General features: G+C 40.5%; 1 protein-coding gene across 15 annotated transcripts in view; it reads right to left on the bottom strand.

Moving 5' to 3' along the window:
* Positions 1-26,155, bottom strand: part of PRKN (parkin RBR E3 ubiquitin protein ligase) — a 1,201,475-nt gene that overhangs the window by 112,868 nt on the left and 1,062,452 nt on the right. The window contains exon 10 of one of the 15 annotated variants that reach the window (XM_070520468.1): positions 323-2,274. The exons of the other annotated variants lie outside the window; for them this stretch is intronic. Within the exon in view, the coding sequence (XP_070376569.1) occupies positions 2,110-2,274 (165 nt within the window). The 3' untranslated portion in view covers positions 323-2,109. Of the gene's footprint in view, positions 1-322; positions 2,275-26,155 lie in introns of those variants that run through there. 15 annotated transcript variants of the gene reach the window in all.

Raw genomic sequence — 26,155 nt, 5'->3', positions numbered from 1 at the left:
ACCATATTACAAAATAAAAAATATTAATAATTACTATTGACCATTATTATACTTACATATATACTATTAATTAACTTAAAAAGTCCTTCTGAAAGAATTATTTCATTTAATCCTCAAATTAGCTTGGGAAGTGGCCTCTCCAAAAAATTCTGAATGATTTATCAGACAAACAAGTAATAAGCCTTATATAGATATACTAATGCAATGATACAGATATGGTCATTCTATAAAATAAATATTTAAGATAATCTTTAATGATTAGGAAGAGGACTTTATTTCTGTTAGCGTAGTCTAAGAAAATAACCAGATAAATACAAAGAACTTTACGTGCAAGAATATTTTTTATAATGTTGCTTATAACGGCAAAAAAATGGAAAGCTCATCCATAGGTAGTTCATTCAACAAGTTATGATACATTCATAAAATGGAACACTATAAAGCAATTAAAACAATTTATATAGAGAATGCAACAATTTTGGTGCAAAAGAAAAAAACATATGTATTTGCTTATATATGTGTAGAGTATTTCTGGAATGATAAAAACTGCTAAGTGGTTACCTCTAGGTCCTGTCAATGGGGACTGGAAGACATGGGTAACAAATTCTTACATATTTCACAAGATTGTGCATCAGGTGGTTATCACAAGGGTGACATTTTAAAAATGGTGTTATTTAAACTATATTTATTATGCACACGTCCATGATGTAGCATTTAATAAAACATGTAAAAATTAATATGTATAATAATACTAACACTGGGGCTGGCCCAGTGGCCGAGTGGTTAAGTTTGCATGCTCTGCTCCAGCAGTCCAGGGTTTGAAGGTTTGCCCTGGGTGCAGACTTATGCGCCACTCATCATGCCATGTTGTGGTCGCGAGCTACATACAAAATAGAGGAAGATTGTCACAGATGTTAGCTGAGGGGGCAATCTTCCTCACAAAAAAAAAAAAAAGCCTCCCAAAAATACTAACACAAAATGTTTTCAAGTGTGAGTATGTACCCTAGAATGTCTAGAAAGACAAAAAAGTAATCGTGAGTAGTGAGATTACTACTGATTTTACTACTTTGTATGTTAATTTTATACTTTTTCACCTTGTTCAGATGTGTTATAATAATACATTTATATTTTACAATCAGAAAATGAACAGCAATGCCATTTCAGTTTCGAGAAAGTATAATGAAGGAGTCAGCAACGCTGGTTTCAGTGTTTCAGTTCTATGGCGAAGAATTTAATCGTGATGCGGTGATGTTAACTTTCTCGGCATATGCTCCATCCCCAGGGAAGATGACAGTCAAAGAAATTCTCAAACTTGTTGCAAAATAGGAGAATTAAGGACTTCTTTTAAAAGATAAATTATTTTACTTTCAGATAATTTGGTTTGGTTTTAGGAGAAATTTGAGATCTTAAAATTGACTCCTCGAAAGGGTGGATTGCAAAGAGCAGGTGCCAGTAGGCACCCCACATTTTGTGACTAACTACTCCAGCTCCCTGCTTTCCAGGTAAAGGAGGGAAACTTCTATCCCCTTGAAGTTAGTCAAGGCCATATGGTTTGCTCTGGATAAAAAAGTGTGAATAGAAGTGACAAGTGACAAGCGTCATTTGTGGGTGGGAGCTTTAAGGAAAGTGTACAATTCTTTCTGTTCTCTTCCCTTTGGTGTGGAGATTATGGAAGTTCATGTTAAAGTGAGCGTCCTTCACCCTGGGTCCCTGTGTGACTAGGATGTGCAGAGCATCCTTCGGACGTGCACTTGACACGTAGCACGAACAAGATACAGACTTTGGTTGTGTTAATCCACTGAGATTTTGGAGAATTTATTGTCACTGCAGCATAACCTAGCTTATCCTGACTATGTAATTTGTGGAGCCCAGGGCAAAATGAAAATACAGAATTCCTTGTTCAACAATTATTTAGCATTTTGAGATGGTAATGACAGAACATTAAACCACATGGGGGCTCTCTGAGCACAGGTCACATGCCCATGAAGCCAACCTGATTTTCCCATTTCACTGTCACAACAATCCTAGGAAATGAGTCTTAATCCCCTTATTTCACATCTGAGGAATCAGAGAGCTTAAGCAGCTTGCTTACATCCATAGAGTTGGTAAATGTCAGAAACAGAATCTAATCCTGGTATTATTAACATTGTTATAGGGCTTCTTTTGTAGGTTGATGGATCTGGACTTTAGGGCACAAGGAGCCAAGTATCCCATTACAGGAAGTAGGTGAGACTTATAAAATATTGAATCATTTGTAGAAAACCACTGGCCCAGCACCTTCAATAGAAGGGAAGAAAAGAGTTAAAGCCTAACTCATTACATACTAAGTGAATGGGTTCTTTCGCCAAAAAGCATAATTAGTAATTTCAATCCTTTATCTGAAATACCTGAATCAGCACATGCTGAAGAGTATCAATAAAGAAAAGCTGGCATAGCTTTTAATTTCATTGCTATAAGTCATGAGCATTAGAGAAACCGTTTTCACAAGCAATGTGCTAACAACCACTTGGTAACTGGAAACAAAAGCTGATGGTTCAGCTTTCTCCATGGTAACTAGACACAGGAAAGAACAATCTAGAACAACTGAGGGGGAGCCCTGGCAGACGGAATGGAGGCCATTTGCTCCATTTGAGCAGTGGTGTGAAGAAGTGGTCATCCCCGCCCTTCAACTTTGTAAATCACCAAGAATATTTGAAAATGCAAGTCAAGACAGTGTCTTAAATTAAATACATTCATACCACTGTCGAAATATTTTGTATGTGTTCCTTAAAAGTGATCCAAAACGCATAAAAGCTATTGCTAGAAAAAAGCTCAGCCAATTAAAATCGCGTGGTTTTTCTTTGAGAATTCCTATCACCCCTCCCACCTAATGTTTTCTCTACTTTACCCCTCGGAAGGAAGCAGTCACGGGGTACAGAGGCTTCAGGAAAGGTAGAGAAAAGAAAATTTGGCTCAAAAAGAGTGTAGGTAGTGAATTTGGTAATAAAAAATAGGCAGCTGTTATTTAATTATGGGTTTTAAGACCTGAAATCTCAGCATTCGATTTGATCTCTATATTATTGTTCTTCATTGGTTGTGACCTAGAACACATTAGTGAAAGAGTGTAAATCCTGTGTCAATTTCTTCTCTTTTGATAACAACTCAGTTTGGGTAATTTTTCAAGGAAGGAAGGAAAGAAGGAAAGAAACAAAGAAAGAACAGAAAGAAAGAAGGAAGGAAGAGAGGGAAGAAAGAAAAACTGAAAAGGAAAAAGAATCCAGTTTGTTACAGTTACTTTAGAAAACTAGTGTGACACTACTAAATAAATATGTTTATTTTGGAAGAAAGTGCAAAAATATCATAATTTACCGAGGATGCATTCAGCTGTCACTTAAAATGAAGAAGTAAGTGATTTTCAAAGAAATACTTTATCCCAATTAAAACTCTTAATGAACACATCCGTTTTTGAAAACTGTATATTCAAAGAAATAATAACACAGGACAAAAACATGAAGAATTTAACTCACGTTACTCAACTAGAATTCACATGAAATGATAAATTTACAGTTTTATGTCTCAAATAGTCATTTTAGGAAGTGTGTGACGTAACATTGACTTCCTATAACAACCCCTTCCTACACTTACTGGCCATTTAAACAATATTTGTCAGTATGCTAGTATACTAGGTTATGTTAGGATCAAAATAATCTTCTCCCTCAAGGAACTTATAGAGAAATTGACCCCGTCCCTACAAATGGATCCAGAAAACAATTGTTACCAATACGGATGCGAGCAGACACATGAATAATATGGATGAGTATTTCAATACAGATGATCCCCCACAGTTGAGAACGACTGGTCATAGATTAACTAGTTAGCTTGAGAATTGGCTTTTAAGAACCTACTTTCTCCACATAATTTTGAATATTTTAGAAAAAATTGGGATAATGTACAATTGCATATTGGATGGTCAGGGAAGCATGAAGAATGCTTTCTATGGTACCATTAATTCCTTGCAAGGTGGTCTGACTTTCAGGGTATTCAATTTAGTTTGAGTACTTGGCTATCCTTGACCAAGAGGCCAGTACGTGGCTAATTAACAAAGGTTAATTGAATTTTTATAAGGTTTTCATATAGGACTTCCCAAACATTTTGGCATTCAAACAAAGGCCATCTTATAACAGATTTATAATACGGCTTCCATAAGCACTTTAAGTATTTCAGCCTAGATTTTCAGTAACTGTGTGGCGTATTTAAGATGTTATAGTTTTTGAGAATTTCCATAGACATTCTCAGCATCTTCAGTGAATTTCATCACAAAGTCTGGCATTTCAGAATTGTTCGTTCTCCCCCAGCTTCTTTTTAGGTTTGAAAGTGAATTTGGTTTTGGGAGGGAATGCTAGAGAGAAAATTCATGGGACTTCTCAGCAATTTCTGTGTTCAGCAGATAAATGATATTTCTGATTTGTGACAACTAACAATTCAGTTTCCAAAAAAAAAAAAAAAAAAAAGATGCTTACATATTGTTAACCCAGAGATGCTGAGAAATGAAATAGTTACACGAAATAGAGGTAACTATTTTCATAGCTTCATATTAATTGACAGAATTGACTTTGTTTTTGAAATCAACTCCAAAACACTTGTTAACAGTATACAAATGTTTCCAAGGGCTCCATTTTGGCTTTGCCCTGAAAACCCATGATAAAGATTGAGTGTGGTTGAAAGATTTGTCACGCCTAAGTGCTAATTAGCCCCAGGGTGCTTGCCTCAGCATCTTGTCATGCTTCCTCTAGAAGGTTAGGGAAGGGGTAATAGCCAATAGCATATGGACTTGCATTAATTTTCAGCATATAAACTCATGGAACGTTCACAGAATCCACTAGTCTTTAACAAGCTACAATTCTACCCTAACCTCAAACATCACATCCCTGAAGGTGACATGCACGTTAATGTTTCTTTCCCCTCCCATAGACACCACATTAGTAGTTCAAATCAGCTATTACTCATTGTGACCTCTTTTACTTATCTCTTAGGGCATGGGAGTGGCATATTAAGGTCACAGCAGGATTTTAGTAGGAAGAAAACTTTTCTGGTTTTAGCACATTTCTCAATGCCTGTAATTGGCTTTCAAATTACAATCCTTTTGCAATCCTGAGAGACATTATAAACCTCCAGGTGGGTCAGCAAAGAAAGCTTTTGTCATTGTTATTATTTGCACCATTATTACCATTACTAGTAATAACTAAGATGCACTAAGTATATTACGTGTCAGGCAATGTCCCAAATGCTCAGTGGGCCTCAATCAGTCTGATTTCCACAATGACCCTGGCCCTGTGAGGTAGGTCATGGGATTTGCTCCTTTTAAAGATGACATGACTGAGGCTTGGAAAGCTTCAGCACCTTTCCTAAAACAAGCCACTCATACAGGTAGAGTCAGGTCTAAACTGAGGGGGCCTGACTCAGGGTTTCTCAACTTCAGCACTATTGACATTTGGGGCTGGACAATTCTTGGTTGTGGGGGCTGTCCAGTGCTTTGCAGGGTGCTCAGCAGCATCCCTGGCCTCTACCTATTAGAAGCCACCAGCGTCCCCCAGTTGTGACAATCAAAACTGTCTCCAGACACTGCCAATGTCTCCTCTCAAAATCGCCTGCAGTAGAACCATTGATCTGACTCAGATCTCCGCTCTTAGCTGCCTGGCTCAGCTGCCCACCAGCTTCTGTGGATCTGACAACTTCCTTGAAGGGAAAATCAGGTCATACTAGCACAAGTGGGAAAGGAACCAGCCCTACCAGCTCCTGCGCAACGTTGACAGGCCAAGCATATTTGTCACATACTAGCTTTAAGAATAAATTTGCATAGGCTAGTACGACATTTCCAATAAATCAACATTCAGGCTATAACAAACCTATTAATATTTTTGGGAGTCTATTACGTACCAAGTCAGCCGTTCAAATGACCAGCCTTAGGTCTTTTCACGGAATGAATTTGATTTAATGCCGTAGGCTAGGAGAAGTAGGCAGAGAGTACTTCTTATTTCCTGGTTGTACCAGTGCTTGGTGAGTGATAAGAAAGTTTTCTCCAACAGCGGATTCTTGCAATTTTCTCATTAACTCTTTCTGTAAAACAAAACCTGTGTTCTGTTCCCCTCCCTCTGAATTCATTTTTGCTCTTGCGTGTGTTCTGTAATGGACAACTTGAACACTCAAGCTGGGCTGGTTTTCTAGTATAATGGTTGTAAATAGTAATAAATAGAGTAACAAATGAGAATTTTTATTGCCATAATTAAAATCTATTTGTTTAAAGTCCATGAGCCAGCTTGCATTTTCCCCCAAACCATCGTAATTTCTATAGAGTGGGGTCAAAGTGTTAAGGAGAACAAGGTCTCTCTGAATCACAGATAAAGTGTACACAAGAGAGGAGTTCCTACTTGTGATGAATTAGTTAGAAATCAATACTTTCATTGTTTGCCAGATTTACTTGAAAGGGTGAAAAAAATTCAAGTAGAGAGAGGTATCCTGAGAAAAACAGAATGTTCTAGACCGAACTGGAGAAAATCTGGAGATTTAGAACAACCATATGGTTTCATAAAGTGACTAGAAATTCCTTTGTCTGGAAATTTCACGGGATTTTTCTTTTAACTTTTAAAATATGGGAAAATCAGGTTAAAGACAGAAAAACTGATTAATTATTGAGAACTGTAAACATAAATTTACATTCTGTATACCACAAGATTTCATTAGGCTTTAAACTATGATTCTATGGAATGCGAGAGCTGGAATGTACCTTGAAGATAAGCCAGAAGAGATGTCAACATTTTAGCAAACGAAATATTACCCATAAATAAATAAATTTAAAAAGTACATACATTGGGGTCGGCCTGGTGGCATAGTGGTTGAGTTTGCACATTCCGCTTCGGCGGTCCAGGGTTCGAGGGTTTGGATCCCGGCCTCGGACCTACACACCACTCATTAAACCATGCTGTAACAGCGTCCCACATCCAAAATAGAGGAAGACTGGCACAGATGTTAGCTCAGGGCGAATCTTCCTCAAGCAAAAAGAGGAAGATTGACAACAGATGCTAGGTGAGGACGAATCTTCCTCATCGATAAACCAAAACCATATATTGAGCTTGTTTTTGGGGAGCACAAACTTTTGAAATTCAGTGTAATGGAAGACAGGTCTAATTATATCTTATTTAGTGCTATATTTTGTTCAGTTGCCTAGACTGAACAAATACAGATGCACCCAGATAAGTAGTGGTAAATAGTTATAGTTATTTTTAATAGCTCATTTTGCAATTTCAGGATGTTCTTTAATAAACAGAAACTCTAGTGCAAGTCTACACAACAGTATGCATTTTCGGTTTCTATTATGTGTGTATATGGTGTCTGTGTTATAGTCTATAAATAGTTTAAACTATATATAAAAATGAAAATGAAGTCAAACTTCATCCATGTGACCCTAGGAATTTCAGGAGTACATTTTGACAACCACTAAGTTAAGACAAGTTTTCACATAGAGATGGGTTAAGAGAGACACAGAGTCAAGAAGTCATTGGTCCAGGGTCACAGGTTGTCAGGGCAAGGATACAACTTAGGTTGTCTGCCTTGTAAACTGGTGCTCCTTTCGATTCACACTGCCTCTGTTATTAAATTACTTAATTTATCAGAGCAAAAAGCAAAACCTCAGGGATGCTATTAGCAATTTACTATTTCCAGTTCTTTTGGGAATCTGTTAATTGCCCTTTCATAAATGCTGCTCATTATGATTAAGACTTTGATTAAATGTAGAAGTCTAGAATTTATATGATATTACAGACACAGTCAACATGAATTTAAAGTACCAGAGCAGCAGGAATCGTGCATTCCAATTTTTCAACGCTGTAATAGGCACTTCTAATCCATCAAGGATTTTTCAGGAACCTGCTTTGTGCTGGTGTGACCTGATTTTCCCCTCAAGGAGCTTACAGTTTAATTAAGGAGAGCTTATATTTGAAACAATAAATGTCAGTGTATGAGCAGTAATTCAGAGGAGATGCAGGTCAGCTTGCTGGAGGATGGGGGCACTTGTCATAAACCATGAGTACAATTTAGTAAGGGGGAAGGACAAGGGCACTCCAGGTGAGAGGACAGTGACAACAAGAATGGCTGACGTTTATGGACCGTGGACCATGACAAGCACGGTGTGAGGGGCTGGACGTGGATAATGTTTAATTCTCAAAGCAATTCTGAGTTAAGTTCTATTGCTCAACCCTCTTACAGAGGAAGACACTGAGGTCAGTTATACAACCGTGCAGTGAAGGCACTGGGGATCCAGCCCAGACGTGCTTGAGTTCAGACCCTGTGCTCCAGTCCTCTCCACCCTACTGCTCCTCAGTCATCTGCGTGAGCCAAGCAAGGAAGACAGGGGCTGGTGGGAAGGGAAGTTTCCAGAACAAAGGGTATGTGTTGGCAAGGTACTGCGATAGGTCTGGAAGGCCAGGTAATGGATTTTAGACTAGATTCTGAAGTTATCTAATTTTGTAGAGCATCTTACTCAGGTTTTGATGGTCACTTAGGTGAAATAGTATCTGTTTTAGCCTCACAATCAGCTACAAACAAATGTTAGTTGAATTATATTAAGTATTGACTACTGCTATGATAATATATATAATTTATTTCCAGGTTAGGGACTATGCCTTAGTTTTCATTTATTCAAAAAAAGTACACACTGAGAGGCATCAGACTCATTCTTCCCGGCACCTCCTGAATCTAGCATGACAGGGGGTATTAGGGGGCACACAGTACATGAATGTTCAACAAATGAATGAGTGAAATTTCCTCCTCTCTCTTTCTGTCTCCCTCTTATCTTCTTCCTCTCCATCTTCATTCCTCCTTCCCTTAAACAAAGATTTTTTGAATATCTATTTATTAAATGTGAATAAAACAGATGAGTTCTTCATCCCCATTAAATACTGGGGCAAGGGAAGACAGAAAATAAATGAGGCAATTAAATACATAGTATAATTCTAGTTGGTGATAAATGTTACAAAGAAAATAGGGCTGGATTATGGAATGGATCGTGCCATGGTGGGGGAAGGGATAGTCAGAGAAGCTTATCTCAGGAGAGGAATACAAGCAAAAAGCTAACGGGAGAGAAGAAGGCAGCCATGCAAAAACTGAGGAAGAACCAGGAAGAGAGTAAAGGCCCTGAAGAGAGTAAAGGCCCTCAAGAGAGGACAAGCCTGGTTCTTCTTCTTCTTTTTTTTTTTTTTGGTGAGGAAGACTGGCCCTGAGCTAGCATCTGTTGCTGATCCCCCTCTTTTTGCTTGAGGAAGAATGTTGCTAAGCTAACATCTGTGCCAGTCTTCCTCTATTTTGCATGTGGGACCCCACCACAGCACGACTTGATGAATGGTGTATAGGTCCAGGCCCAGGATCTGAACCCGCAAATCTTGGGCTGCCAAAGTGGAGCTCCCACAAACCATGGGCTGCCAAAGAGAAGTGTGCAAACTTAACCACTACACCACCAGGCCAGCCCCAAGTCTGCTTCATTTGAAGACAATATCAGCGACCAGTGGGGCCCAGGCATTGTCAACAAGGGGTAAGTGACAAGGACAAGGATAGAAGGTCAGATCACATAGGTCTTTGTAGACTGTGAAAAGGGCTCTGAATTCTGTCCTAAATAATGGGAAGCTGCTGTATAAACTGTAAATAGAATTCAAGGAATGTTCACAGAGGAGCAGAGACAAGCATAGAGGTCAAGAAGGAATTTCTGACAGAGAATCTGGAGAAGAGACCACGAGGCCATGAAAATAAAGAGTGATTAACTAAGAAGAAGGTTGACCATACTGAATGCAGAAGAGAAGTTAGGGTGGAAGGAAATGGAATATGGCTGCTCAGAACTGAAGAGCCCACTAAGTTACCTCTGGCTCATAATTTACTCATTGTAAAGACATACCTCGGGTATGAGGGGACAGGAGGAGAAAAATGAAAGAAAAGAGGGTTAAGGGTTTTCAAAATCATCACAATACTATTAAAAAGGATCTCAAAAATCAAAACCAGTTTTGGTACAGTCATTTCCAATATACGTCTCTCCTTCCTTCCTTCTATTAATGGAAATTATTTTATTTATACTTTTCATATTTTAGTTTTCTAGTAAAGTGACTATATTCATACTAAAAAAATCAGGGCAGTGTAATGATAAAAAATATAAATTTCTATATTTTAAAATGGGCTATATAAAGGTAGATAGGTGTATTATACTTATAAAAAAATTTTTATTCTCCTAGGGATCAAATCTGTGAATTATTGATGCAAGGACTCTCAGACTGTCACCATTATGACATTTCTGGTATATGTGTTTCCTTGTTGAATTGTCAAGATTTGGTTTATCAGTGCAAGGATGACAGTGTCTTCAAGAAAAAAAGCTTTTAAAAACCAAACCATGACATGGAGGCTCCCTCCAGGCTCCCTAGGAGCTCCCTCATCCTTTGCTTGATGCTGATTACGCTACCACCAGGTTCTGGAGGCATCTGAGATCCAGTGCCTCCTGCCATACGGCTTCCAGTTACAGGCTGGGCATCCAATTCCCTCAGAACCTCCTCAGTCCTGCTCGCCCATCTGCTGCTGCAGTGGCATTAAGCCCCAGAAAGAAGGTAGCTGTTAGAGAATTCTAACTTAATGTAGCATCAAGAGGACTGGAGGGCAAAAAAAAAAAAAAGAGAACCAGAGGCTAGCAATTATTATACAACGGCATAAATGTTCACCTCGTCTGGTGGGTTGAAGAGAAAAAGAGAAGCTGACAGAAATGAGTGCCCACGGCCACAAAGACTACTGAATCGTTACCCAGATTGTGGAGAATTACCTTTGAGGTGGTTTCCTGGCACAAAGGATTCACTATGCAGGAGGAGGCCCATCTACTGTGTAGACCTCTTCACTTGCGATAGATATCATTGGCTATGTTCAGATTACATTACTGAGGGAAACACTCTCAGTTACGTAGCTGATTACTTAACGTTTTTTGGAAATGATTTGGTTCTCTTAGATTTATACGCACAGTTAATGGGGTGGCAGAGCAGGGTAATGCTGGAGGAGTGCACTTACTTCCCCAAGGCTGTCAGGATAGTTCTGTGAATCAGATTCAGATTATGAGAGGATGTCAAAGGGGCTTCTTCAGCTGGCTCTACTCAACCTGGTTGAATATCATTGGAAGAATTGTTTCTATGGCTCCAAAGGGAGTGGGGTTTTAACCGTGTGGTGTGAGTTTAAGAAACAAACCTTCTTGGAGAAACAACGTACTAGGCTTATGACTTGGACAAGTCCTTCAGTCTCTCTGTGCCTCAGCATCCTCATCTAGCAGGACTGGAGCATTGGCGGAAGACATGCACTTGAAAACTGCTCTGTGATGCTGACACTATCGTTATCTTATTCGACCCACCAAAAAAATGGCACTGAGAGACGCTGAAGTGACTTGCCCAGCATCAGGCATCTAGTGAGAGGTGGAGCCGGGATTCAGACTCCACAAGTCTGGCTCCCGAGTCCGAGTTCTTTATCATCACGCTGGATTGCCTCTCCTGAGAGAAGCGACTCAGTCAGTATTAATTCAAGGGATGAACTGATGGATAGATAGATGAATAGAAGGACTGAAGAGGGATCCAGGACAGAGTAATCTGAGTATCTTATAGTGAACAAGAAGGGGGCAGGTTGCACAGAGAGAGGAGATGCTAAAAAAGTTGATGAGGGACTCTGATAACAAGTTTGCCTCATGTCTTTTTTGGGTTGACTCTGCCTGGAACGTCTTGGGGTGAAACAGTGATGCATGTCAGTACAAAGAAGCACAAACATGAGAACTCCTCCTCTTCCTTTGCAGAGGAGACGTTTTCTGTCAGAACGATTAGTTAGAAGCTACCAGTAAAGTCCCTCAATTAGCAAGCCTTCAAAATGCCATATGTGAGTGACTAATGAAGTGACAGCCCGAAGGCAGGAACACAGGGCTAGCTGGGGAAGACAAGAGAAGAGGCTGGGGAGGCAGAGCCACTCAATCAACTGTTTGTAGCACGTTAAAGGGTCCACCCACAAAACTAAACAAATGCTTTTCTCCCTACCATGGAGACAGAGACTGCAAATAATTTTTGACAGCAGTGTCTGATTTAGAGGATGTTTGCAGACGCAGCCTATACTTAGTTTTATACCGGATTTAATAGAATATTTTAAGCTTCATAACCATTTGGCAGTTTCCAAAAAAAAAAAGAAAGAAAGAAAGAAAGAAAAAAGCCATCCGGGTTACAGAGAAGATGCATCGCAGAGATTCAAAGATGCTGTTGAAATAAAAGTACTCTACGGAGACTATGTAATAGCCTGTCAACTCTTACCTCGACTCTACCCAACGCCTTCCTTCCATGTAGGTCAGGGTTAGTGTTCTTGATTACTTTGAAGCCTTAACAAAACAGTCTTCCATCATCATACTGCTAGGCGTCCACGTCAGCTGAGAAGCCTTGGCTGGTCCTTTCCACGCCCTCTAGAAAGGGACTGAATCTTAGAGGAAGGTTTGAGACCTTGTGCGGCTCAGGCTCTGTATTCAAGAAACCTTTTCTACAGAGTCTAAAGACCAACAACTTCCAAAATTTCAAAACTGTATCTAAACACTTGAAATCTGTTTGTACGTGGAGGTACCGGATTGAGCTGAATTTCCAGTTTCTTCATCCACTGGTTCATTCACTCAAGAACAAAATGGAATCTTTTTATACGCTGACACTGTGTTAGGACTTTCTATACATTATCCAATTTCATCTACAGGACAATGCTCTGAAATAGGCACACTTATTCCTATCTAATGGGCAAGGAAAGGGGCTGGAGAGGTTTCAGAAACATGCATGAGATGGCTGAGGTGTGTTTGAAGGACATTCTGCTTCCGGTGAGCTTCTGAGATCCAAGTCTTCAGCTGAATATCAAGGCGCTCTAGGATTCGTCCCAGCCTCCTCCAGCCACCTCCACGCCTCCCTGTGCATCCCTTCTCCACCATCTTTGCTCACATTCTTTCCTCTGCTGAATCTCTTCCTTTCGTCACTTACTCTGAGAGTGATTCTTCTTATAATTTCAGTGTCCTGGCTCAAATGTCCTTTCTGCAGGAGGTGGCCTTTCTCCAACCTCCTTGACCATTTCTCCTCCTTGTCCCAGTTTGAACTCTGTTGCTCACCTCGGTCTCCTGTGCTACGCTATAAGATTGTAGAGCAGGGCTAGACAATAGAAATAAAATACAAGCCACACATGTGACTTAAAATGTTCTAGTACCCACTTTAGGAAAGTAAAAAGAAATGTGTGAAATTAATTTTGATAATACATTTTATTTACCCCAATAGATCGAAAATATTATTTTATCATGTAATCAAGACAAAAATTATTGAGATATTTTATATTCTATTTTTCTAATACTAAATCTTTGGTTTGTATTCTACATGTACAACTCATCTTAATTTGGACCAGCCACATTTGAAGTATTCAGTGGCCACATGTGGCCAGTGGCTACCATGTAGCACAGCACAGTGGTAGAGGGAAGGAATCTTTTGTTGCTATAATGTCCAAGAGCATTTTATGGCTGCTGGTTGTCCTCCTGGAAACTACTCTTTGCTTGTTCTACAGTATTAGAAGTCTTAATTAGGCATGTGGCTCTCAGCCTAAAGACTACATTTCCCAGAACCCTTGGAGCTCGTATATCATGTGACTGGATCTGACCACTGGGATATAAGCAAAAGCAAAGCGATTTCTCGGTTGTGCCCTTAAAAGGAAAGGACTGTGTTCACGCCTTCTCTTTCTTTCTGCCTCAGGCTGCCATGCAGATGCGGTGGGAACCATCTTTGACCACATAAGGGAGGGGACAGCTGAGGGACAGCTGAGCCACAAAACTCAAGATTCTGTGTTTCCTTCATCATAGAGCCACATGGAGTCCTGGATCACCTGTGGGGACTGTCACCTGAGAAAGAAGCACCTGCCTTGTATATACGACTGGATTTTATTTTCAATAGTTCTCTTAATTTACTTCCATCATTCCTAGAAGCTATTCCCTGACCTCTCAGTGGGGCTGTAGCTAGCTCTCCCTTCAGGGCTCAGTTTAAGCTTACTTTAGCAGGGTGGCTTTTTCTAACTTTCCTAAGACTGGTTCTGTCCCTCATTACACACTCCCATGACACCCCGAGCTTTCCCTTTCTTAGCATTCATCCACGGGTTATTTAATGTAAGTGTCCCAGCTAGACTGCAAGTGCCATGACCGTCTTCTCGGTGATTGGTGCATGGAAGTTGAAAGAATAAATGCAAACCAAGGGGCTTAACATGTAACTGAAATGCGCTTGCTCTTCAAGGTTTGATGGAAAGATCTGACATCATTAAATTTTGTTGGGTCATGTTCAACATCATCAGAACGACGCTGCACACAGGGGAAGGGTTGGGTGGATGGATCTAGCTAGCCAAGTGTTATGGGTTGAATTAACTCCCCCTCCCAAAAAAAGATATGTTGAAGGCCTAACCCCCAGTACCTCAAAAGGCCATCTTATTTGGAAATAGAGTGGTTTTAGATATGATTAGTTAAGCTAGGAACAAGTCATGTTGGAGTAAGGTGAGCCCTAAATCCAATATGGCTGGTGTTTTTATTAAGAAGAGGAGAGAGACACACAGGTAGAAGATGGCATATGATGATGAAGGCAGAGATTGGAGTGATGCATCTACAAGCCAAAGAATGCCAAGGATTGCTGGCAAAGCCCAGACAGAGACTAGAGGAGGCAAGGAAGGATCCTCCTCTATGGGTTTCAGAGAAAGCATGGCTCTGCTGGCACTTGCATTTTAGACTTCTGGCCTCCAGAGCTGTGAGACGATAAATTTCTGTTGTTTGAAGCCCCCTCACTTGTGGTTTGTTGTTAGAGCAGTCCTAGGAAATATACACTAGGGGACACCACCTTAACAAACTTGCTTTGCATGTTTCCTCCTTGGCACAACTCTACAGGCTCAGGTCAGCCCCCATGCAGGGGTGAGGTGGCATTGCCGGCTGGTGGCCTCAGGATAGGCACTTGTCAGCTCTCCACCATTGCCAATGTGGACCCTCAAGACAGGTAAGGAAGTACAGGGCATGTTCTTAGGGCATGTTCTGTGTGGAAAGGGCAGCAGAGGACAAGGTGTCCCCACCACAGGAAGCAGGATCGACAGCCATTCAGCTCTCCCAGAGGCACAAAGATCTCTCCTTCACAACAGACTCTTCTGGCAAAAGCTCTGCTCTTCAGGAAAGAATTCTGGCTCTTCAGTCGTGAACTGAGACTAAATTTGGAGAGGTAATAGATGTATATTACTCTTCTTTGAAGCTCCGTATTCCCATTGAAAAGAATCAAGGCTATGATTCTCAAGTGCGTTTGTCTGCACTGGTTATCTATCTTATTTTTTTTTTTTAAATAAAGTATTTCCCCCTCACAGGCTGAATACTTTGCACCACAAAGTATTTCTGGCTGTTGCTGTTCTCTCTCATCTCTCTTTCAATTTGGAAGGCTAACTCAATGACCCCTTTTTATATGACAGAATTCACATCAAATCCAAATGACATGAGGCCAAGATTTTGCTTTCCTTGTTGCCAAGGGAGGAGGGGAGAGAGTGGCAGATATAAGGAGCTGTGATTGCTCCCACCTTTGCCAAGGTGAACCTTGCCCAGGTGTCCCAGATATAAATGCTTGTTCCTGATGTTTCCCAATTATTTTCATGCAAAAGAAATGCTTTAATATATTTAATTCAAATTGTTTGATGGTTATTATGCTTCTAAATATGATTGACATGGTAGAAGAAGCCTTCGTTTCCAGAAGGGGATATTTGCTGTTCAAAAGATAGGTCTAATTTTCCATTGTAGGGGGATTTGTTTTATAAACATTGAGACAGCCTTCTTTCATTAGTTATTTATAAGGCTCTTATTAGACTGGTTAAATTCACACAGGAGGAAAAATGATGCTATTGTTAATCAATTTCTAATCTAATCTATCCATTACTTAGCTTATAGAAAAGTATGCTCACCTAAGGGATTTTGATTCAGACTGAAAATCATGATCATCTTACACATGACGTTAAATGATAAATAGAATATTTAACTTTTTAAAATTAGTATTTCAGTGTCATATTTGTTATGTCACTCCTTTCCTCAAAAATCCCAGGATGACGCCTCCCACCATAGTAGGTAAAAATGCAATCGTGCCTCGGAATTCAAGCCTTACCCCCACAGCACCACGCCATCTAGCTCTGGTGGACATTAACACTGCTCAGTGGTATTTTCAGCTCTCTGCTCCCTGATAGCTCATGGGAGGATGGCACTGTTTCAAAACTTTAAAGTTAGATGTAGCCAAATGATTTGTCTGCCCAGTTGAGTGGGCATGTCTCATGAGTAAGAAACAAACCTTTGTTGTTCTAACCCAGTAAGGCTGTGTTACCGCAACAGACTTTAGTCTATTACTGAGTTAGACATCAAGGATTGTTTTCTTTTAGAATTTTAGCAGGCAGATTCTATTTTCAAGTGAAATCTGACATGGAACACCTAAGTGTAATGAAAGCAGAGGTAGTTTATGGAGGGGCAAGATGGGGCGCTGTGGGTGGGAAGGAAGAGGATGTAACTTCTGCCTCACCTTCTGCAGAAACCCAAGATGCTCCTCTGCAGCCTCCTAGCATTATTCAGCTCAGGCTGAAAACCAATGATCCAGGCCAAACAAGTCTTTCCAATTAAAGTTTTAGTCCAAAGGTCACAACTGCATTTGAACCTGCACACACATTTTATTTTATTTTGGCTCACAGAGTGTTTTAAAAGAATGGAAGCCAACATCTAAAAATTAGGAGATTACATATAAAATTCTGAACTTTCCTTGATAAAGTGAGGAATTAAGAAACGCCAGCCCCCATTGCTTCCCCACCACAAGGGTCTTATCAATTGCCGTTTGTCATTATACCTACACGTCTGTCTCACTTAGAGAAAGAATTCTCTGTCCCATGTCCTTATCAAAAGTGGAAAAATATAGACAGAGAGGGCTGTGTTTTTCTAAAAGGCAAAGAAAGAGTGTATTTCCTTGTGGAGTACATAATATTCCTAAGTATTCAAATGAAAACTAAGTTTACCCATGTTTTAGACTCCTCATTTTACTCACTTCTGTTCCTTACTGCTTCTATAAGCTTTAGAATTTGTGACATCTCTTCTAGTCCCTTACATACACCTCTATGTCTTGATTTCTGAAAATGTGGCTCCTGAACCACCTGGGCCCAAATCAGCTAGGATGCTCATGAGAAATGTAGAGTGAGAGTACCATTTCAGACCTACTGAATCGGAGTTTGTGGTGGTGCGGCCCCAGGAATCGTATTTTTCATAAGCATCCCCTTCCCCAGGACAATTCTTTAGGCACAGTTAAGTTGGAGAATTACTGCTTTATGGTTGAGGCAATCATACATTCAGAACCAAAGTTCTACAAACAGATAAGACATTTTTATTCTCTTCTATGTTCAAGAGACCATTCAGAAAGTAGAATTTGGATGCTCAAATGCTATGATTTCTGAAATGGTGTATAGGAGCAATGAAATCAAGTATTTGAAATTGCAACCGTTCTCAAGATTAAAGATGAATTGAACATCAAGATAGCTCCTCAATGTTACCCTCATTTTTCTTCCTCCTCATTCTTGTTCATGCTGTTTCATCTGCCAAAAGTCCTTTCTCCGTGTCCCCTTATTGAAATCTCACCCATCTTTAATGTGCAGCTGTAACGTTAATAAAAATTAACAATGCTTCCTTAACTATTATCTAAACTTGATTGTGTCAAAACATTTTTTAACGTTAATTTTTCAGTAGATTTTGTTTTTTAGAGCAGTTTTATGTTCACAGCAAAACTGAGCAGAATGTAGAGAGTTCCCATGTACCCACTGCCCCCAGACAGACACAGCCTCTGCTGCTGTCAACATCCCCCACTAGAGTGGTACATTTGTTACAATGGATGAGCCTACATTGACACACTATGGTCTCCCAAAGTTCACAGTTTACATTAGGATTCAATCTTGGTGTTGTACATTCTATGGGTTTTGACAAATGTATAATGACATGTATCCACTGTTACAGTATCATACAGAGCAGTTTCACTGCCCTAAAATTCCTCTGTGCTCTGCCTGTTCATCCCTCCTCTCTAACCCCTGGCAACCACTGATCTTTGTAAAGTCACCAAAGTTTTGCCTTTTCTAGAATGTCATAAAGTTGGAATCATACAGTATGAGCTACTTTTCAGATTGGCTTCTTTCACTTAGTAATATGCATGTAAGGTTCTTTGATGTCTTTCCTGGCTTGATAGCTCATTCCTTTTTAGAACTGAATACTATTCCACTGTCTGGATCCACCACAGTTTATTTATCCATTCACCTACTGAAGGGCATGTCGGTTGCTTCCAAGTTTTGGCAATTATGAGTAAAGCTGCTATAAACATCCATGTGCAGGATTTTGCGTGGATGTAAATTTTCAACTCATTTGGGTAAAAACCAAGGATGGTGATTGATGGACTGTATGGCAAGAACACATTCAGCTTTATAAGAAATGGACAAATTGTCTTCCAAAGTGGTTGCACCATTTTGTATGTACCCCCCACCCCCAGCAATGAATGAGAGTTCCTCTTGCTCCACACCCTCGTCAGCATTTGGTGTTCTCAGAGTTCCAGATTTTAGCCATTCTAACAGGTGTGCAGTGGTATCTTATTGTTTTAATTTACATTTCTCTGATGATGTATGATGCAGAGCATCTTTTCATATGCTTATTTGTCATCTGTATAACTTCTTTGGTGGGGTGTATGTTCAGGTCTTCGGCCTATTTTTTAGTCAGGATGTTCATTTTCTTATTGCTAAGTTTTAAGAGTTCTTTGTATATTTTGGAGAACAGTCCTTTGTCAGATATGTCTTTTGCAAATATTTTCTCCCTGTCTGTGGAAACTCATCTTTTTATGGTTGGTTTGTTTACATCAGGAATTACATTCCAAACATAGTCCAGATGTTCATACGGTCGTTTATCTCAAGTGTCTAATTGTAACTGTCTCCTCTCCCTTCAGCTTTGTATTCCACGCCTTTGGAATGTTGGAGAAACTGATCATTTGTTCTCTATATTGACTCACATTCTGGAATTGTCCCAGGCCTGGTCCCAGTAGCTTCCTGAATGCTGCCCTATCGGTTGCTGAGGGTCTATAACCAAAATAAGAAGCTGGGCCAGGCAAGAAGTTTCTTAATGTAACATGGCCTCCCCATAGCGCGATCCTTCATCAGGTCCTTGAGGAGGATGTAAAGCACGTTTAAAAGATGCAAGTGCACTGGAGGAATGCTGTCGGTGACACGAGAGAAACAGTCTGCGTGGGTTAGTTATCAGCCAAGTGAGAGCAATACCTTGATTACTGAATCACCTGGGTATAAAGACTTCTTTTTACAAGTTATGTTAAAAACTCCTTATATAGATCGCATGGAGCAACTCTGAAAGGTGTTGTCATCATCCTCATCAATAACAATGCCCATTTTGTGCCACACACTGTTCAAGTGTTTCTCATATGTTGATTTATGGAATCCTCACCCTTTGACAGAGGTATCACCACTATCCCCATTTCACAGTGGAGGAAACTGAGGCATAAGGAGATTAAGTAACTGTGAAACAAGTCAATACAATATTTCCTCTAAGCTCCTGAACAACTTTGTGTTGAAAACCACCACCAACAAAAGGACAGTTTCTACAACTCTGCGTAATTGATGGTAAAGGACCAGTTCTAACTAGACTGAGGAAGTCAGCCAAGTTCACTATCCTAAGCTGCTTGCATTCCCACCCCTCCTCCTCCAAAACAACATCCCCCGACTGTAGAATTTTTTTCTGACATTTAAAAACATGGGACAATCTGATCTGTGGTTTATATGCGTTGATCTGTGGGGATGGGAATAATAAGATGCTCTTAAAGCAAAGGCTAGTAATAAACAGAGAAGAGATAAAGAGTGGATTTGGGAGTACCACCCCAAAGGTACTTCTGCATTTGTAGAAAGGTAATACCTATGACATAGTGGGTACTGACTGCTACTAGTGATGATGGAAAAGTGATGGCAAGGGGATTAGGTGGCCCTGATCCATCCAGGTGGGAGCAAGGGGGAGGATGGTGTGTAACAGTCATGAGCAGTTGCTTTGGAGCAGAGGGACCGCGACTCAAAACCTGACTCTACTACTCAGTAGCCAGGGGTCCCTGGGGATGCCACTTAGCTGCTCTAAGCCACATTTTTTTCATTTTAGTTTTAGGAGGAGAATAGTGCCTATCACTTGACAAGTTTGTGGTGAGGATTAAGTTAGATAACACATATCAAACTTCTCAATCAATGGGAAAGTCTACCATTTTATGGATGTTGAAGGAGCTCTTCCTGCTGGAAGCAAACACCAGTTGCGTATCGTAAATTGCAAATTGATCCCCCTTCTAGAGAAAGGAAATGGGATAGAGGCCGACCTGGACATTATTTGCAATACTAGATGGGTTAGAAGTGGGTAGAATCGGGGGAGGAGAGGGTGTAAATGGGTTGCTGTTGGAGCACAGAGAATTGAGGAATTTATTGACATCATTCTGGAGATTTTTATCTTTTTGGAACAAGTCTCAGAAAGGTCTCTCAGAGAATATCCAATACTCATGAACTGTGTACTTTGCTAGACACTGTATTCCTTTTTTTTTTTTACTAACATCTGTTTCTGCTGGAGGAAGGTTATCACTGAGCTAACATCTGTGCCAATCTTCCTCTATTTCGTATGCGGGACGCTGCCACAGCGTGGCTTGATGAGTGGTGTGTAGGTCCACCCCAGGGATCCACCTGTGAAACCTGGGCCATGGAGAATGCCAACTTAACCACTAGACCACCAGGCCAGCCCTGACATTTCTTTATATATGTTATCTAGTTCATTCTCACAACACATGGGTAAGTACCATTTTTATCCTACATAACCTTTGCCATCAGGAAGCTAAGCTTTTTACATGTCTTAACTCATCTAATTGCTACAATGATCCCAGGAGGTAGAGACTTTAATTACTCCCATTTAAGGGAAGTTTATGGAGGTTAGCAGACTGGCTACTGAGTGGTTGAGCTGGGTTCCAAGGCAGGTGCTCTGCCTGCGGGCCCTGCTCTGAGAGCCACTGCACTTCTACTGAAGGTCACATCAGAAGCAGTCGAGACTAACGGGAGAGAAGACTGCAGTTGCTATTTTAAAAAAAAAAGGTTGTAAACATCATTCACAGCACCACAGGGTGGCCACAAAACAAAGTCAAATGTGAGAATTCTTTCAGAGTGTGAGAAGGAAAAGCTTGTTTCTCGGAAGGAGCATGGTATGCTTCTAGTCTGATAAAGAGAATCATTTCACAATCCTCCTTTCTGCCTTGATTATCAAGATGCCCTTGGCTGAATTATAGCATCATGGGCCTTTGTGGTTGGCATAACTCTTGCTTTATCCATAATCTGGATTTTCAACCTTGACTTATGGTGTATTATTTTACCACACTTATTCCTGTAACATGAGAAAAGATATCAATATGTTTTTAAGGCCATATCAATGACATGGAAGTAGAAATAGAAGACATGATTTTTCATGATTTAAGATGTCAAAAAGCGAAAGGATGGTCAATAAATTAGATGCTTGAAGAAAGAGCTAAAGGGTCTCAAAAGGCTAGAAGAATAAGCCAAAATTAACTATATAAATTAAGTGAGCAGGATTTAAAATCTTGAGTACAAAGTTATCTGCACGTCAGAGCTATGGAAAGTCTGACTTCCTGAGGAACCCTGCGGGGTAGGGCAGAACAGAATCGCCACGGGGACCTATTGGGGACTTTTCCACAGGCAGCCCCCTGACAGGCAGACCTTTCTCCCAGCCCTGAGAATCGCCATAATGAGAAGTGAGCAGGGCAGGAGTGGGTCATAGGCCTCAGGTGTGCAAGGATGGGAAAAGATGGAGGGCCCTTCATTCATCCCACATGTATTGATTGAGCTGCTATTGTGGGGGATAAGAATTGGCCACTCCAAAATGTGTCTCCTGGGCTTGATTATTTTTAAGAACAAAAGACTCTGAAAGAAACTTTGACCTTACCTCTAACTGCTTAAAATAATTCAAGATAGAAGGCCTGTCCTAAGACAGGCCATCACCATAGATAACTCTGGGTATGACGGACTGGGAGGATCCTTGTTAAGGCCATTCTTACCAAAATTCTCTCTCTCAGGTCATATTGTCAAAATATGGCCCAGCAAACACTTGTTTATCAAACATTTGCTTTTCTACCTCCATGTAAATTGCCTTCTTCCTCTCTAAAGTCCCAAACCACTACTTCCAGTACTTTCCTTCATCTTTAGCTGGAGATGGTATTTAAGGTGGTGGCTTCAGCCATTTTGGTGGGTTACTCAGTTCTCCTAGGTTTGTCCCATGTATATGTGTTATTAAATTCTGTTTTTCTTCTGTTATTCTGTCTCATGTCAATTTAATTCTTAGGTTAGCCAGAAGGACCTAGAGGGCAGAGGAATAGTTCTTCCTTCCCCACACTATCATAAGTCAGGAGTTGATATAGGAGTGAGCTGGACAAACCGCACAGAACTGCATTTACGTTAACTGCAAACTCAATAGAAGTTAAAAGTCAGTTGCTCAGTTAATGAATTCATCAACAAATGCTTATTAAATAACTGTTCTGTGCCAGTCACTGTGCAGGAATCAACGGATCTAACAGGGCGTGGGTGAGAGGGACAAGTGCAGAGGCAAGGATGGCGCAGGCTGGTAGAGCTGGAACCCAGGAAGTCCAAGGATGGGGCAGCCAACGACACTTTTTGGGAGGTTCCCAGCACGCAGTCAGTGCTCAATAATACTGACTGTGTAAGAGAACTATTAATTGCTATAAATGTAAATCTTCTTAGGGAATTATGATAAAGCTGACATAAAAGCTAATTGAATCATAGGCTGTGCCAATTGCCTGGAGTACAGAGTGAGGTCAGCCTGGGGAAACACAATTTAGGAGACATCAACAAAGTGTAACCCATTCAGGCAGGGCAACTATATGGAGCCAAAAGCAAGAGGACAAGAAGCTGAAGGGAGGGCAGAAGCGAAGGTTCCAGAGAAAAGAGACCTGAGGGGACTCCACAGACAGGACTGCTCCACTAACTCAAGTCACTCCAAGAGCAGAGCTCAGACCAAAGAGTAGAAGTTTCAGGGAGGTAATTTTTGGCCTAGTGCAAGGAAGAACTTTCTTTTTAATCCCTCTCTTAAAATCCCAGTTCTTCCTAAATGATCTGAACTTCTGCCCACCTAGTTGGATGCCTGTCTCTGAAGGAAGGTGTGGGGACGGATGTGTGGGAGGTTTGAGGTCTAATCTTTAAGTTTCCTTTCAACTGGAAATTTTGTGAGCTAAGAATAAGGTCCTGGTTAAGTGTGAATGAATTTTAGTCAAGGTATCTGTTGGGTTTGGCATTAGAAAGCTTGTTCATCTTTATGGAATGGAACGATGTGTCTCCCTATCAAATACATTTAAGGTGTCAGCCCTCAGTTGAAACACAATGACCAGGGTAAACTATTAAATCACATCATGCATATGTCCGCCCCTACTCAAACTGACTTAATCCTTTAAGGTGACGAGGGGGCAGCAACCCCCAATTATAATCTGCCATCTCTCCTGCTAGCTGGCATCCCACTGGTCAGGCCACTGGGGCTAGTTCTAAGAAGATGCTGGGTGCAGCCAAGTTTCCACTGGGAACAAGAACCCACCCACTCTAGCACATGGCCATCAGGAAGGGATTCCTGCTTCTTTCAAACTTCTTCTCCCATACCCTCCTTTCTCTGCCTGTTCTTTATCTTTACTCTTCGCTCCTAATGAGAAAAGGCACAGTTGATGTTTTCTGACCATTTTAGGTGGGATTCCACCTTTTCATATCTCCGTTTTAGTGCTGACTGCAACTTCCTTACACCACTCAGGGAACTATATTTTAATAACAGGTTTTCATGTCAGGCTGGAATCACTCTTCTCACTGCCACCTGGAGAGTGTATTCCTTGACTCACTTTTCATCTTTGTATGTTCTGTGCAAAACACAGGTCCTAGCATACAAATAGGTGCTCAAAACATAATAGTAAGAGAAACGAGTGATCCACCTTCTCTGACAAACGAGAATGCCTTTCTATATTCTCATTCTTGGTAGTGAAGTTTCTGATAAAACGTAGCCATGGAAACACTTCTCTAATGGAAGCATTACACATGTTAGGCTTAAAAGCTACACCATTTGTAAAGTGCCCCAGCAGACTAATAACTGTTAGTTTGCAATCACGGATTACAAAAGAAATGATTGCATGAATATCTGAGATTCCAGGTGCTAATTCAACAGCAAAAAACGTGTGTGTCCTTGTAGTTTAGTTTCTGATGGCTAGGAGCGGATGTGTACTTGCTTTTGAATACACTAAAATCAGATTCAAGACCTTTTATAATTCTACAGACTCAAAGGAATAGATAATGTCCCCAAAGCTCATCTGGCACCAACTCCTGCCTCCAGGCAGAACAGGATATAAAACTGCTTGTCTCGACTCTCTATCCTTAAAAAACTTGTCTCAAACAGAGTAGATACGAGGGCTCTTTCTACCTCACAAATGCTTCTCTAAGGGACAGCTCTCATAGGCCCAGCATTCTCCACCAGACATGATTAAAAATTCTCCCCTGCTGTCTTGAAGACCATTTCCAATTGCTCTGTCCTCAGCAAAGCAAGAAAAGGTTGGTCAGCATCATCCATATAATGTTCTTTAATACACTAAGTAAATCTATCCTGGGCTTTCTATTCCTCAGACTTAATAAGCCCAATTCCTCATGCCTATCCTCACAGATCAATTTTGCAACTCTTTAATCATTTTAATCATTTTTGTCACTCTCAGTTGAATCATTTCCAATTCATCTACATCCCACTTAAATTTTTTTGCCCCAAATTAAACACCAGGGTAATGCAGAAGCGATTGGAGCTAAGAATAGGAGGAGAAGGGTTTCACAGTTCTTGGCTGTTATAATTCTGGGACAACATCACAGAAACACGTTGGCATTTTCTTTTCGGGAAGAATGACCCCAGAGTGCTGGCTCAGCGACTGTTTCTTGGCAACTCTGTGTTCCAGATCTTTCTCAGCAGTGGCTTGAGAAAAAGTATTTAGTCCCAATATTAGCTAAGGTTTATTTGGTCAGAAAAAAACGATTTGTTAGGAGACCAAAAAGAATGGTAGAGTCTCAGAAAGAGAGGTAACCAACTCAAAGGTCTTTGGAGCCCGAAGACTAGGGTGGACAGGTAGGTGAGAGGGTGGCAAGTTGAACACACCTGCACTGTTTAAAGGAGGGGCCACCATTTCACCTTTGGCTGATTTTTTTCACACAAGTACGCCCATCCAGTATAGCAAGAGTTCCTCTGTTTTTTTTTTTTTAAGAGAAGCTATAAATCTACATTTTAAAGTTAAACATCCCAATTAAAAATGGCAACTAGTTAAAAAAAATGTAAGTCATCATGTAGCCCAACCCTGCGTGGGCCACAAGAGGTACGTCTCCAGCACGGTTTGGCCATGGACTCCTGTATTCATTCTCTTGCCAGGATACGAATCCTCTACCTTCCTTCTTATTTCTGTAATAAATTTCTGAAGAGACTTGCATCATGGAGAGACGTAGTCTTTATATACAAATACTTCCATAAAATTTTGTTTTAACAGAAGATTTTGAAGGAAAGGAACTTAAACTCTTCACTCTCGAGTGATGGAATTTCAGATGTGGTGGCAGCTAAAGATGAGAAAAATTGGTGGAGATGAGCCTTCTTCCTGCTTTGTGATAAATTAGGCATCACGGCAATGTTGAGGCGTTATAGGGTATGGAGTCTTCACTTCAAGTTGTTGTTTCAAGCTAATCAAATAGGAGAACAACGCCACAAAGGCAAAGCCTATTGAAGAAATGTACCCATTTGTGCTCAGTATTCTAATTTTCAAACCCAGCAGGTTCCATTTATTTACAAAGGTTGGTCTAAGATAGAGTTCTCGGTGTAGAAAGGCAATTTAACCAAAATGCTTTACTCTAATTACACAGCACAGCTATTTGCATAAGTAACCAGCCTGGGTATTCAGGGACCTAAGAGAGTCAAGGCTATTAAAGCACAAGTTATATTTTTGATAACTTTTAAGAAATA

Source organism: Equus asinus, chromosome 1 (genome assembly GCF_041296235.1).
Source record: "Equus asinus isolate D_3611 breed Donkey chromosome 1, EquAss-T2T_v2, whole genome shotgun sequence".
NCBI lineage: Eukaryota > Metazoa > Chordata > Mammalia > Perissodactyla > Equidae > Equus > Equus asinus.
This window is presented reverse-complemented; position numbering and strand designations above follow the sequence as displayed.